Source organism: Eptesicus fuscus, chromosome 7 (assembly GCF_027574615.1).
Source record: "Eptesicus fuscus isolate TK198812 chromosome 7, DD_ASM_mEF_20220401, whole genome shotgun sequence".
Taxonomy (NCBI): Eukaryota; Metazoa; Chordata; class Mammalia; order Chiroptera; family Vespertilionidae; genus Eptesicus; species Eptesicus fuscus.
The window spans coordinates 72,183,275-72,198,942 of NC_072479.1; the positions used below are offsets into that span (position 1 = coordinate 72,183,275).

The following is a 15,668-nucleotide window of genomic DNA, read 5'->3' on the forward strand; positions in this document are numbered from 1 at the left end:
TTGTGATGGGGTTGACCCTTATGTTGGCTGACTATGAGGACTGACCTTAAACAACTACAGTGTACAAGCTGCTGTGCAGGGAGGTTACCCCCAAACATGAAATTCTCCCTAGCAGGTTCTGATGTCTGCTGAGATCTCCCTTTGGGTGTGCCACTTGTGCAGCTAATCAAGTCATGCTCTGATGAGGTCTCAAGCCAGCCACTTGGTATGTTGATTCTCAGATCTCTTGGGAGAGACTCCAGTGCAGGTCAATGTCAGATACTGCCTATGACTGGCCCTGGGGTATACCTGTTAGGAGCCACAAAGCAATCCATGGTTGTTGGCTGCCTGTTTTGGGCCTGGGTGAGTGTGGGAGGGGACAAGATGTATACCAAGTCCAGTGTACACCATTAATGAGCCTGGGGCAGGTTAGCAAAAGGCCCAAGGTACCCCAAGATCTGGCTCCATCTGACAGCTGCCTGTTTGACTCAGCCATTAACAATCCCATATCAGTACACAATTGGCATGAGGCACGTTCCAGGTCACAAGCTAGGGGCAAGTATTGTTCACCAGGTTGATACAGATTCAAACTCAGTGAAAGTACTGAGTCTGTGCGCACTCAGCAAAAGCCTCAGAGTACACCAAGGCCAGCCACCACCCAACTTGGGCCTGCAGACCTTCATGGTGGAGCGCGGTTTTGGGGAGTCATCAGGGTGAGGCCAATAAAGTTCATCAAGATAAAACAGATTGAGATTTGGCTGTATGCAGGCAGGGCTCTGCACAGAAACAGTGGCACTAGTTGGGGCATGCAGGATAGAAAAAAAATGGTGCTTGTCCCAGAGCCACACAACTTGATTTCTTCCTGTGCATTTCTATAACCCCCTGAATCTGCCTGGACCTCCTTGAGATCCTTCCAAAAATGACTACAGCAAGCCCATCCTGCTCGCAGCTAGTTGATTTCTACACAGGACACAAGCTTGCCAAGGCAGGGACACAGGGAGTTGGGAGGTTGGGGCTAGTGGATCTACCCAGGCCAATACCATATGCAGGGGAGTGCTGACCCAGGAATAATGGCATCTGTAGGTGGTGTGGGAGAGAGACTCAGCACAAGGACAATGGTGGCTATTTCTTCAGCTCTCTCCCCAAAGCCACACAACCAATCTCTCCTTGTAAGACTCTAGTCTCCTCTGAGACTGTACCTTCACCAGAGTCCCAGATAAGTACCCACAAAGGCGATTTGTGTGCTGGCCCTTTAAGAAGCTGCCTAGGTTCCTAGCACACTCCTGTCTCTCCTTGGTGAACAGAATCCCCATTGATTTTCACAGCCAGATGCTATGTGGGATCATCTTCCTGGCTCTGGTGATCTGGGTTGGGGAGCCTGGCATGAAGTGGAGACTCCTCACTACTGAGGGGGTGCTCTGCAGCTGAGACATCCCTCCAGATTCTCAACCACTGCACATGGATGCAGGGCAAGCCCTTTTCGTGTCTCCGCCCTTCCTATCAGTCTCGATGTGGCTTCTTCTGTATGCCCTTAGTTATAAGACTTTTGTTCAGCTAGTCTTCAGTTGGTTATTCAGGTTAATTGTTCTATAATTTAGTAGTAATCTGAATTTGATGCTGGAAGGAGGTGAGTATAATTTCCACTTACTCTACCACCATCATGGATCCAATAAAATGATATTTTATGTTTTTTTAAACTTTTATTATTGATTTAAGAGAGAGGAAGGGAGAGGGAAGGATAGATAGAAACATCAATGATGAGAAAGAATCATCAACTGACTGTTTCCTGCATGCCCCCGACTGGGGATCAAGCCTACAACCTGGCCTGTTGTGCCCTGACCGGGAATCAAACAGTGACCTTCTGGTTCATAGTCAATGCTCAATCACTAAGCCATACTGGCCAGGCTAAAACGATATTTTAAAAACACAAAGTAGTCCACCCATGTTCATAACAGCAATATTTAAATAGTCAAAGGAAGCAAAAGTCCATCAACAAAATGAATGGATAAAAAAATGTTTACTATACATATACTGTAATATTATTCAAGCTTAAAAAGAGGGGTAATTCTGACACATGCTACAATACAAATGAACCTTGAGGACATTACGCTAAGTGACATAAATCAGCCACAAAAAGACAAATACTGTATGATTCTATTTATATAAGATATGTATATGTAGGACAGTCATATTCACAGAGATAGAAAGTAGAATGGTAGCTGCTAGGGACTGAGAGAAAGAGAATATAAGTAGTTATTGTTTCATGACTATACTTTCAGTTTTCCAAGATAAAACATTTCTACAGATTGGTTGAACAACAATGTGAGTATGTTAACAATAGTGAACTGTACACTTAAAATAGTTAATATGATAAATTTTACATTACATGTATTTCACCACAATAAAAAGGAGTCTTTAATTAATGAACTAGAAAACTTAAGAAAATTATTTGCACCTTACCTTCCTAAAACTAGGACAAATTAGGAAATGTAAATAGTAATTTAATTTCATTTAATGCTCATGTTATTATTTTTTAAATCATGTCTCAGGCCACCATTGCAGCAATTCATAATTTGCTATGAAAAATCCTAGATTAAATCTGGGTCATTCCAATTTCAGATCACTGAAGGCCAAGTGCAAAGGTAGAAAGAAGTTTCCAAAGAAAAGGCAAAAATCCTATACAATAAAACCCTAATATGCAAATCAACTGAATGGTGGAAAGACCAGTCACAATGACGCACATTGACCACCAGGGGGCAGATGCTCAACGCAGAAGCTGGCCCCTGGTGGTCAGTGTGCTCCCACAGGGGGAGCGCCATTCAGCCAGAAGCCAGGCTCAGGGCTGGTGAGCTCAGCAGCAACAGCGGGAGCCTTTCCTGCCTCTGCAGCAGCGCTAAGGACCCCTCGAGGGATGTCCAACTGCAGGGAGCGGGCCTAAGTAGGCAGTCAGACATCCCACGAGGGGTCCCAGACTGCGAGAGAGCGCAGGCCAGGCTGAGGGACTTTCCCCAGTGCACGAATGCCGTGCACCGGGCCTCTAGTATTAAATAAGAAGAAAAAACTCTGAGTTACTGTATACTAATACCTGTAGGAAAAGCAGCCCAAGGAATAGCAGGAGATGTAGTTTGGGTTTCACCGCTTCCACCATCAAAAACCTCAGCAGCCTAGAAAACAAAGGCAAAATTACTTTAGAATACCTGGAAAATAGAAGTGCTATTTAAGCAATCAAGCTTCCCGGTTCTACAAGCATAGTCTCTGTAATGTACCACTCATTTTCAAATTCCCTCTGAACACTCAATTGCTTTTCAGTCTTCATTACTACCAGCCCCCAATACTCGCTACCCCCAGTATTCATGTTACATTATCTTTAAGTAAAAATTTTCCTTACTTACTCAAATATATCTCCTGGCAATAAATTTTTTATTTTATATATCCTTATTTACATTTCCACGTGTGAACGTCATATCTATGTACTTTAAACTAATTTACCACATTTATCCATGTACATACAAAAACAGATAATTTTTCTTTAAAAGTCTAGAGACCAAATCTTTTTCATTAATTAGCACAAGACCTAATTAGAAATCAATCTAAAGAATTAGAATTCATCTATATTTTTTAATAATCTACCAGCTGGACTTGCTTATTCAACATTTAGAGAGTCCTAAAGCTGGCATTTTAAATTAACAAGCCCTCCTATTAAACAGTTTTAAAATTATGGGACAATTACTAAAATGTTGAGATGTGTGTAAGAGTATAGCGTTTTCTGTCTTAAGTGTCCAGGTCACAGTAAAATTATTATTGAAAAAAGAACCATAATGTCAGTTCAGATTCTTCATTGAGTTCTCAGCCAAAGAGAAGTCAACTAGGAAAACCTACCACAGGAGACACATGATGTGGAATTACTATTCTCTACAAACTATGAAAAATGACCATGTTTTATATGACCAAGGACAGAGACCTTCCATATTTCTACAATAGGATGTGGTAAGAAAGTACCCTAATAACCACAATTAAATTGGAATGGTTGGCTAAAATTGTACCTATGTAATATTGAAAGTAATAGATCCACTGACTATAACATTGAAGTGTAAATTTTACTACAAGGAACACCACCGAATCTATTTTTTTCTAATATAATAAATCAAGCATGGTCTAAAGGAGACTATACTAAATTTTAACTTTCAAATAACTGACAACTTCTAAACAATAAACTAATATTATATCTGAAACATATATTTTCCTCAAAATAGAATAAATTTTAACAAATTTTTAAATGTTTCATTTCAGTAACATAAGTAAGACTCAATCACCCAACAACACCCAAAATATTATAGATAACATACAAATGTGCTAAACAAAAAATACTTTTAGAAGAAATGAAGAAAATAGGTATGTTCATATTCTAAATATTTTCATATTGACAGAAGAGAAAATGACCCTCATCATAAAAAAAAATTCATACCATTCTTACATGATATTCAGAACATTGAATATAGACTTAATATCTTATATTTCCTATTAATGTCATTAATTACATTTTCTATTTTTAACAATCTAATTTTACCAAATTCCAAACTAGGTAAAAATCTTACTTTAAAAAAAATCACAAAGCTCACTTGAAGGTAGTTCCAGGACTTGAGCTCAGGCATCCTGACTCTTAATCCAGAGATTTTCCTGCAAGACTATACTGGCTCCATAAAAATAACTGGGTTACAAAATATTTCAATAAATGAACACTCACTGAAAAGGATTAAGGAAAAGACAGTGCTTCTTCAGCTAATAATTTCTACTTAACAAAATACTAAGTCAAACCTGAGAGAATACTCTAACATAAACATACTAATTAGTTGTATAAGCCACCAAAAGGCTATGTAGATAATAGTCCAAATTAACTCATTAGAGGTGTAAACATGCAAATATGTGACAGATCTTCAAGATTCATCTCTCATCTCACAAGTATTTCCTAATTGACATGTACCCCAACAAAATCATCTGCTGACAATTTTTAAAACCTCTTCTCTGGTGTTTCTACTAGTAGCACTTAATTACCTTGATTTAAACCATTCCTATGGCATAACAAAATGTTCAATAATAAATCAGTTTAACTTTCAGAGGGGCTATGTTTTTATTTGCCTTGATTTCATTTTTTATTCTAAAATTACATTCAAAATGATCAAGAAAAGGATCATGAATGCCAATGATAAATAATACATTTTCAAAACAATAAATATTCCATTATAATCTCACAAAAGTAAAACAATTACATAAGCAAAATTAAGGTAAATAATAGCACATACCTCAAAACCACCAAAATCATCATCATCCATTCTTCAAGCGCACCTGAAAATAACAGAAAACACTGAAACAAGCCCACACACATAGTCAATTATGTCAAAACACTCTCTGACTTAAAGGTATATAGTTTGATTTGTAAATTAAGACTATTTTATTTGGGTTTAAAAAAAAACTTCTTTAACTATGTGTGCATGCATTTTTAACTTAAAAAGACTAGACTTTTTTTGCAAAATTAGTCTTTCTGGCAAAATTAGTAATTTCTGTGACTTTTTTCAGCAACCATGTATTTTTGCCATTTTACATTGAGATGCCAGGAGTGGAAAAATATTCTTTTACATTTTAATTTGCTTTTCCCAAATTGGCACTAGGGCTCAATTCAATAATGCTTCCTGCTTTTTGCATCTATTCCTCAGTTGTCTGGCAACATCAGCACAAACTCCAGCTAAGAACAGGACTGTGGTGAATTTTTGGAAATCTGTCCCCCACCACAAAGGTTCTTCCCTTGGTTTCATGGCCGAGGTTGATTTAGATTTTCAAAATTGATCAGCATTTTTGAGCTGTGGCCACAACTTCTGGAGCATTTTGATATGTGTATTTTTAGCTGAAACTGCTTCGCACTTTTGGAAAAATGTGGAGCAAGTTACTAGGCTGATCAAGATAAATCAAGTCATGTATTCATGGGAGACCAGGGAAGAGAAAAAAACAAGGGAATATTCAGAATTCCACTCTTCTTTATCCTTTAGGTATGTAAGAGAGACAATCAGTAGGATAACACATTTTATTTTATCTTAAGTGTATATAAATAAAAACAAAAGGAGAAAACCGTGAGTACTTGGACTTTAAAAAAAGAAGAAAAAAAAAGAAGCTTTTATCTAACAAACCATGAAAGAACTAAAAGTTCTAGAAAGATAAAACAAGTAACAGGTGGTATACATTAAAATGAAAAAAAATTCACAATAAAATTGTAAATCAGTAGCTGCAAGTGATACTCTGGCCAACAATAACTTGTTTCCTTTTCTAGATTTCAAAAGTAAACATGTCCACATATATGAATACACATTTAACAGCTGATAGCTCAATTGATGTTTCTTTCTTTACAGATTTAACACGTTGGAATTAATAATTATTCAGAGTGTGTATACATTTTTGGAACATTCCAGTTTCCTTGAGTCAATAATACAAGATGGACTTACTACAAAAAACAAAACAAAAAAATATTCTCCAATTATTTAAAAATATAGCTAAAACTAAGTAATAATTCTAAAGGCATTTCCTAAGATATTTTGCTCTGAGTAATAAGGCAGTTGTCTATATAAACATGGTTATCTGTATCTATGCTTTGCCTTCTCACTGAAATTAATATTAATGCCTTCAAAAATAAAATAGTCAAAAAATAAACAGTAAAAAAATCTCAAGAACTGTTTTGTTTTAATAAGCAAAAGAAAATTATTTTCAGAGAAAATCACAAGGCAATGGCACTAAAAGAAATATATGTAGACAAAAATACATTATATATAAAGTAAGAACATTAAATTAACCAAAATATGATACCAATATTGTCACCATTACCCACATTTTAACAACCTGATGAAAATATTTTTAAAGATGTACTTTTCCAAAAATCAAAACTAAGCAAGTCATCCACATACTGCACTTAAAAATATAAACCAGACTTTCAAAACTTTTGATGGTGGTTAGTTTGAAATGGAATTCACATTAATTTTGTGTTGCAAGCGAATAGAAATCTGTATGTGATTACATTTTTTCATGAAGAAATTATGAAAGTGGAGTGATATGGATACAGAGAATTAACCAAGTCAAACTATAAACACCAAGTTGTCTTTTCCACATGTATCCCACAAGTCTCCGGAGACAATTAAAAAATATTTTTAGCATCAATGAACACTGGACCCAAATAATATGGTTTCAAAAGAATGGAATTTTTAGAGTAATGCTTCTATGTGTTTTCATAAGTCATATCCCAATAAATTATTTGTAAGATGCCAGAAAATTTAAAAACAAAAACAAATACCCGTGCCTAACAATCATTTCAGCTTTGTTTGCCTGTGGTAATGAACCAAATACCATCAGTTTCCTCAGTACTATTTTAGCTCTACAAAAGAACATATTAGTGACCACTGATGTTTCCATACCTCAGCAACTTCTATATATTAAAATGCAGATGCTACTCTTCCTCTACTTTGTTCTCAGAGAAATATTAATACACTTTAAAAGACAAATGGGTCATGAGTTTCTTAAAAATACAGTACTAGAAAAATAAACATTATTTGAAAGCAATAACCTTTCTCTGAATAATTTAGTTTCAAACCCTGAAATAGTTTCCTGCAGAACATTTGAAAGATCAGGAGGAAAGAAAATTATAGCATTGATTTGTAAAAATCCATTTTACAAAGTACACACACACAAACTTAGTTTTTAAAAGGAAAATTACAAATATGGACTTCTTTATGAATTTAGCCTCTCTAATATATTAAAACATTATTTTATCTAAAGTGCATTTATAAATTTTTGGAATATTTCTAAGCACTTAACATTATATCTCATTACACTACAAATATAATGTAGCAATACCAAATATATCTGTCTTCTAAATTATAGAATCATGAGCCTGATTAAAAATTGATAGATCATGTAGTTCTTTCTTCTCTGTCCAGGAAATAAGAGAAATTATACTTTGTTATGATTAGGTATCTATATTGAAAGATTTCATAATATCCAAGTTTAATAATTCTCATACTTCCTTATATCTGAACTTAATCTCTTTTGCTGCACTGTTATATTAATTCCTTCTTTTACTATTCTCAGTATTTAATATATTGCTAATATTTTGCAAGAACAAGATATATACAACACTTAATGTAACAAATTTTTATTGGGCAAATCTGAAGAACACTCAAGGTCTTCAAGGAGTTATGGTCAAGTGTGGGGGGAAGGGCAGAGTGTAAGAAGAGCATGCAAACACAAATAATGTGAGATATAAAAGAGCCATAAGAAAGAAGAAAATATGTCCAAGGTGGAAGGATAAATTTTCCTAAGGTGATACATCTAATTGGATAATTATTAAATGCTTCAGGTGGGAACATTTGAGATCTATTTCAATAGACCTAATGGCAAATTTTAAATGGCACATTAAGAACATGCAATTTATTTTAAGTCTCTTGCCAAAAATCTTTTCTTAAAGATAGCAAAGAATTGTTTTTGATTGTTTGCTTCCTCATAACGCAGGGTCAAAGAGAGTGTGAAATGAGAAAACTGCAAAATTTGAAAGTAACCACGAGGAAGTTGTATCTTAAACTACCAGTGAGAAAATGAGAATCACATCTACAGAATTCACAAAAAGCTCCAGAATGGGAGCACTGAAAGCTGAGTAATGGTGAGACTCAAAATAACAGTCGCAGACAAATCCAAGATTCCCTCTCAGAATCTGCGCAACTAGCAACTTACAGCTCCTCATCTCTGCAAAAGATTAAAGGTGTATTCCCTGGATTGAGTAAAGCTGAGGGTCTCTGGATTGGAAGACACTGAGACAGGTATTTTCTTGCAACAGAAGTAGATGATATGTGCTTCAACTATGCAAAGAAAAATGTGGGACAGAATTACTTATCTGATCTTATAAAAGCTGTAAAAATACCACAGAAGACACTTCTGATGGATGCTCTTAAAGAAGAATCTGAGATAATCTATGACTTTTGCATGTGCGATCCTCCTTTTGCCAATCAGATGAAAGCCCAGGGAGTAAACTCTCAAAATCCTTGAAGACCTCCACCTAGTTTGGTAAATACAGAAGGTATCACAGAGATCATGGCAGAAGGAAGTGAATTAGAGTTTGTTAAAAGGATCACCCATGACAGTTTACAACTTAACAAAAAGATTGTGGCAGTATAGCTATATGCTGGGAAAGAAATGCAGCCTTGCTCCTCTGAAGGAAGAACTTCGAATTCAAGGGGTTCCTAAAGTCACCCACACTGAATTCTGTCAAGGTCGGACAATGAGATGGGCCTTAGCTTGGAGTTTTTATGATGATGTAACAGTAACATCACCACCAAGTAAGCGAAGAAAATTAGAGAAGCCAAAGAAACCCATCATATTTGTAGTGTTGGAGTCTGTGATGAAAGAATTATCGCTCAAACCATCACCTTTGGGCTCTGAGACAATGGAAGAAGTAGTTGTGATGAGATGAATTAAAAAAACTCTCACTGATCTAAAGGTCCAGCATAAACAAGTTCTGTATGGAAAAGTGAAAGTTAGCCTTTTCCTAACAGCCATAGAAAACTCCTGGTTTCATTTAAGGAGAAAGAAAAGAGAACAAGTGAGACAATTGAGAGAAGTTCCTGGAGTTCCTGAGGACATCATCCAAGCCTTGGAAGAGAAAAAAAAAATTCACCCACGAAGTGTCTGTCAATAGCCAAGATTTGGCCCAGGGCCCCCGGCAGAGTGTCCTGTGTGGGCCTGCTCTATGGGAAGGTGAGTCAGCCACTGTTGAGAGCCATGGCCCAATCCAGGATTCACTTTCCCAGGAAGGAAACCCAGAACCTATCTACACTAATAAAAGAGAAACATGCAAATTGACCATCCCTCTGCTACGCCCACCAGCCAATCAGGAGTGATATGCAAATTAACCCAACAAAGATGGCGGCATCCATGGAGCTGGAGCAAGCAGGTGGTTTGGGTTGCCCCTGGCAACAGAGGAAGCCAAGCTTCCCACCTGCCCTGGCCTCCACTCAAGGAGGGGCTGGGGGACTGGGTCACTGGGGGGGGGGAGGGGCGTGGCCAGCCTGAAAATAGCCCTCAGTCCCTTACCCAGGCTGGCCACACCCCCATGGAGTGAGGGTCCCCGCTGGGGAGCGTGGCCAGCCTACAAATAGCCATCAGCCCCTCACCCAGGCTGGCCAGGCACCCCAGCAGGGACCCCCACACTGAAGGGGGTGTGTCCAGCCTGAAAACGGCCCTCACCCCCTCACCCAGGCTGGCCACGCCCCCCCCCCAGTGGGGACCCTCACCCCATGGGGGCATGGCCGGCCTGCAAACCACCACAGGCCCCTCGCCCAGGCTGCCCCATGCCCCAAGAGAACCCCCACCCTGATCCGGGACACCCTTCAGGGCAAACCAGCCAGCCCCCACCTGTGCACCAGGCCTCTATCTATACAGATAAAAGGGTAATATGCTAATTAGACTGGGAGACCTTCCAGGAGACCTTCCGGATGTTCTTCTGTACAAAGCCATGGTGAAGGGGCTGAGGTAGAGGCGGTTAGAGGCCAAGAGGGGAGGGCAGTTGTGGGTGATCAGACTGGTGGGGGGGCGGCATTAGGGGTGATCAGGCCAGCGAGGGGGGGACAGTTAGGGTGAGCAGACCAGCAGGGGGGCCAGTTGGGGGCGAGCAGGCCGTCAGTGGGGGTCAGTTGGGGGTGATCAGGACAGCTGGGGGGGGCAGTTTGGGGTGAGCAGGCCAGCAGGGGGGCAGTTGGGGGCAAGTAGGCCAGTGGGGAGGGAAGGTGAGGGCGAGCAGGCCAGCAGGGGGGGCCAATGGGGGTGATCAGGCTGGCGGGCAGGTGAGCAGTTAGGAGCCAGCAGTCCCAGATTGCGAAAGGAATGCCCGACTGCTGGTTTAGGCCCAATCCCTGTGAACCGGCAGTACTAGAGAGGGTGCAGGCCGGGCTGAGGGACACACACCCTCATGCACGAATTTTGTGCACCGGGCCACTAGTCTATATAATAAAAGCCTAAGTGACTGTTATGGTGGAACGACCAGAATGACCAGTCACTATGATGCGCACTGTCCACCAGGGGGCAGACACTCAATGCAGGAACTGCCCCCTGGTAGTCAGTGCGCTCCCACAGCAGGAGCACCACTCAGCCAGAAGCCGGGCTCACCGCTGGCAAGCGCAGCGGCAGTGGCAGGAGCCTCTCCTGCCTCCGTGGCAGCGCTAAGGAGCAGCGAGCAGAGCAGTAAGGAGCAGCGAGCAGTAAGGAGCGAGCGGTCCCAGACCGTGAGAGGGATGTCCGACTGCTGGCTTAGGCCCAATCCCTCACGGACATCCCCTTAGGGATCCCGGAACACTAGAAGGTGCAGGCTAGGCTGAGGGGAACCCCGCCCCCACCCACAGTGCACAAATTTCGTGCACTGGGCCTCTAGTAGAAGGTAAAAAGAGTGAGGAAAAGGGAGACGTGGAGGTTTTGGAAAGTTGTAAAGTCTCTAGCAATGGAGCCCAGGACCAAGAGGCATCTGAGCAGCTCATCAACCCCAGTGTCTGAAAAAGGGAACCCTCCAAGGAGTGGCTGGACATTACCTTTTCAAGTGTTTGATAAACATTAAGAAGGAGGCAGATGATGCCTTGGTTGAAATGCACTGGGCTGAGGATCAGAACAGGGAATTGATGAACCAGCTTTGTACCTACTGGTATATAAATAACCAAATTTTCAGGCTTGTTGCCAGTTAACTCCAAACTTCTTGCACAGTTGTAAAAGTTCTATAAAGCAACTTGCTTTGGAGTGGCCTGTGGGATGGCAAGAGGAATTCTACCATGGGCCTATTGGTAGCATTATGTGGAACTAACTTTAAAAACAGAAACAAATTAATTCATTTTCAGACCTCCCCCTAACCCTTTTTTTAAGTTACAGGGCACTGTAGTATGGTAGTTCAGGAGGAAGAACTGTGGTTATCAGCATCAACAAAAAGCCATCAGAATACTCATAAGGGATTTAAACCTGACTTAAACTGATTACCTTAGCTTTAGACTGCTTCTCTGAGGCTAAAAGGATTATTTTTGGAACCTGGTCTGGGTCAGAACTGTACAGAGCATCATGTTTTCTCATCCCCCAAATGGAGGCAGTACACCTGGGCAGATAGGCTCTGTAGCCTCTTCTAGAGTCACCTTGAAGACTAAAGACTTTCTCTGTACATATGATTGACTGCCCCTGAGTCAGTCCTAGGAAAAGAACTGGCCTGATGGTAGGTGGTGGAAGTCAGGGAGAGGCAGCTTAGTAATGCCAAAAGCGCCTGGAAACATCACATTCCTGACTCATGTCTGTTTTGATGTTGCTTATTCCAGAAACAATTAGGTAAGCAAAACTCCCAGATATGAGTGACTGAGACCCCACAGAATGGAGCCATACCCCTACCTCCAACCTATTGAAAGTACTCTTTATAGTAGTTTTACTAGTGTATGACATTCGAAATGGAGTTTTGTTTTGTTTTTAATAATAAGAGTATTCTAAATTGGGAAAAAAAATAAAGGACTTAGAACAGTATCTGACAAATTCTAAGCATTATACATGTGTGTGTGTATATGTGTGCATGTGTGTGCGTGCGTGTGTGTGTGTGTGTGTGTGTGTGTGTTGTGTGTTTGCTACTTTAAGATTAGTGTTCCACTCTATATATGAGCAAACTGCCAAGGACAGTTAAAGCTATAAATAAGATCTCTAATATGAAAAATAAAGACCTAGCCAAAAGAAAAAGAAAATGAAGGAAGAAACAAAGATTATATAGGAGAGAAAATATTTTAAAAATAAAAACTATAGCCCTAACTGGTTTGGCTCAGTGGACAGAGCATCGGCCTGCAGACTGAAAGGTCCCAGGTTCGATTCCAGTCAAGGGCATGTACCTTGGTTGTGGGCACATCCCATTAGGAGGTGTGCAGGAGGCAGCTGATGGATGTTTCTCTCTCATTGATGTTTCTAACTCTCTATCTCTCTCCCTTCCTCTCTGTAAAAAATCAATAAAAAATATATTTAAAAAAATAAAAATCTATCTAATAAAAGAGTAATATGTAAATTAACAATCACTCTGCTACACCCACAAGCCACGCCCACCAGCCAATCAGGAGTGAGTATGCAAATTAACCCAACCAAGTTGGCTGCGGCCACAGAGCGAGCAGACTTGGGTTTCCCCGGCAATGGAGGAAGCCAAGCTTTCCACACACCCTGGCGGGCCCAGGCCTCCACTCAAGGCTACAAGTTTCAATTATAGAAGATAAATAAATCGCAACAAAAATGGGTGCGGCCATGGAGCAGGCAGGAGGCTTGGCTCCACTCAAGGCTTCAAAGTTTCAATTACAGAAAATAAATAAATCCCAGATCCCAGATCCCTCCACTTGGATCGCCGGGGGGCGTGGCCGGCCTGTAAACCACCATAGGCCCCACGCCCCAAGGGAACCACGACCCTGATCTGGGACACCCTTCAGGGCAAACCAGCTGGCCCCCACCCGTGCACCAGGCCTCTATCCTATCTAAGAGTGATATGCAAATTGACCATCACTCCAACACACAAGATGGCTGCCCATATGTGGTCAAAGATCCTGCCCCCATGTGGACACAAGATGGCCACCACAGGATGGCCAGCAGGGGAGGGCAGTTGGGGGCAATCAAGCCTGCAAGGGAGGGCAGTTGGGGTGACCAGGCTGGCAGAGGAGGGAAGTTGGGGGCAACCGGGCCTGCAGGGAAGGGCAGTTGGGGGGGACCCAGGCTTGCAGGGAAGAGCAGTTGGCAGGGAGGGGGATCAGGCCTGTAGGGGAGGGCAGTTGGGGGGGACCAGGCCTGCAGGGGAGGGCAGTTGGAGGTGACCAGGCCTGCAGGGGAGGGCAGTTGGAGGTGACCAGGCCTGCAGGGGAGGGCAGTTGGAGGTGACCAAGCCTGCAGGGGAGGGCAGTTAGGGGCCATCAGGCTGCCAGGGGAGCAGTTAGGCATCAATCAGGCTGTCAGGGGAGTGGTTAGGGGGTGATCAGGCTTGCAGGCTGAAGTGGTTAGGGGCAATGAGGAAGGCAGGCAGGCAAGCAGTTGGGAGTCAGCAGTCCTGGATTGTGAGAGGGATGTTCGACTGCCCGTTTAGACCCGATCCTACTGGGATCGGGTCTAAACGGGCAGTCGGCCATCCCTTGAGGGGTCCCATATTGGAGAGGGTGCAGGCTGGGCTGAGGGACAAACACACACACACCTACCCTCCCCCCCCCCCATGCACGAATTTCGTGCACTGGGCCTCTAGTAAATAAATAAAAACTATAACTAATATCTGCAGAGAGTTAACAGAAGATAGTACACCCATGAAATAACAATAGGAAGCCCAAATATTTTGTGTGTGCGAGGGGGAGAGTGAGTAGAGGAGGAGTGTACAACAAGACTAAGGCCTTAAAAATAAAAACGCACCCCTATTTCATAGCAGCACAATTTACAATAGCTAAGATTTGGAAACAGCCTAATTACCCATCAGCACACAAATGGATTAAAAAACTGTGGTACATCTACACAATGGAATACTATGCTGCTGTAAAAAAGAAGGAACTCTTACCATTTACAATAGCATGGATAGACCTGGAAAGCATTAGGCTAAGCGAAATAAGCCAATCGGAGAAAGATAAATACCACATGATCTCACTCATTTGTGGAATATAGTGAACAACATAAACCGATGAACAAAAATAGATCCAGAGACAGAGAAGCATCGAACTGACTGTCAAACCTCAGAGGGAAGGCAGCAGGGCGGGGGGGAGGAGGGGGGAAAGGCAGTAAGAGATCAACCAAAGGACTTGTATGCATGCATATAAATAAGCATTACCAATGGACACAGTCACAGACATAGGGGGGTGAGGGCATGTGCTGGGGGATGGGAGTGGCCGGAGAGAGGTCAATGGAGGAAAAAAATAATGTTGTAATAGCTATGTACAGGCCAGGGGGGTACTTTGGAAATATTAGGGGGACTATTCTATAAACTAACCACTATGTTGTGCACCTGAAACTAATACAGAATAATACTGAATGTGAACTATAATGGGGAAAAAAGATGGAAAATTGTATGTTATATGTTTTTCATCATCATAATAATAATTTTTAAAAAAGGAAATCAAAATATCTACATAAAAAGGATGTTGTGATGCCTATCTAAGTTTCGGGCTTTGGGGAGTGCTTAATAAATGCTTGAGTGGATATATTTGCGACTTTGATAAAGGAGTCAGATCATTAAAAGTACCAACAAAGAAAAATGATAACTGCAGAAATGAAAAACTGCAGGGTAAAAAATAAAGCTGAGGAAACTTCATTTAAGAAGAAGTATAAAAGAAAAAAATAGAAAATCAGAGTGTACAAGATCCAGTCCAGAATATGCAATATCTAATTATTAGGAATTCTAGAAAGACAGAACAGAGAAAACAAATGGGAAGAAATCATCAACAAAATAATTCAAAGAAAATTTTCTAACACCAAAGGATATGATTTTCAGATGTAATAGTTCCACAAATGTCCAAGAAAACAGAAGAAGAAAAAAAAACACATTAAGGCACACTAGGAACAAAAGAAACATCCTACAAACTACCAGGGAGATAAAACAAGTTTCATTTAAAGGATAAAATATATATGGCATTAGATTTCACAACAACATCACT

At 40.9% G+C, this 15,668-nt stretch overlaps 1 protein-coding gene and 1 pseudogene across 1 annotated transcript in view; one reads left to right on the forward strand and one right to left on the reverse strand.

The window, feature by feature from the left end:
* The window catches only part of CCDC91 (coiled-coil domain containing 91), a 231,312-nt gene extending 225,990 nt beyond the window's left edge, over nt 1–5,322 (reverse strand). The window contains exons 1-2 of the mRNA XM_028144109.2: nt 5,280–5,322; nt 3,065–3,143 (exon numbers count right to left, since the gene is read on the reverse strand). Of these exons, the coding sequence (XP_027999910.1) occupies nt 3,065–3,143; nt 5,280–5,309 (109 nt within the window). The 5' untranslated portion in view covers nt 5,310–5,322. The remainder of the gene's footprint in view (nt 1–3,064; nt 3,144–5,279) is intronic.
* Nucleotides 5,323–8,606: 3,284 nt separating this feature from the next.
* On the forward strand, nt 8,607–11,735 carry LOC103285476 (RNA N6-adenosine-methyltransferase METTL16-like; annotated as a pseudogene).
* Nucleotides 11,736–15,668: the final 3,933 nt, after the last annotated feature.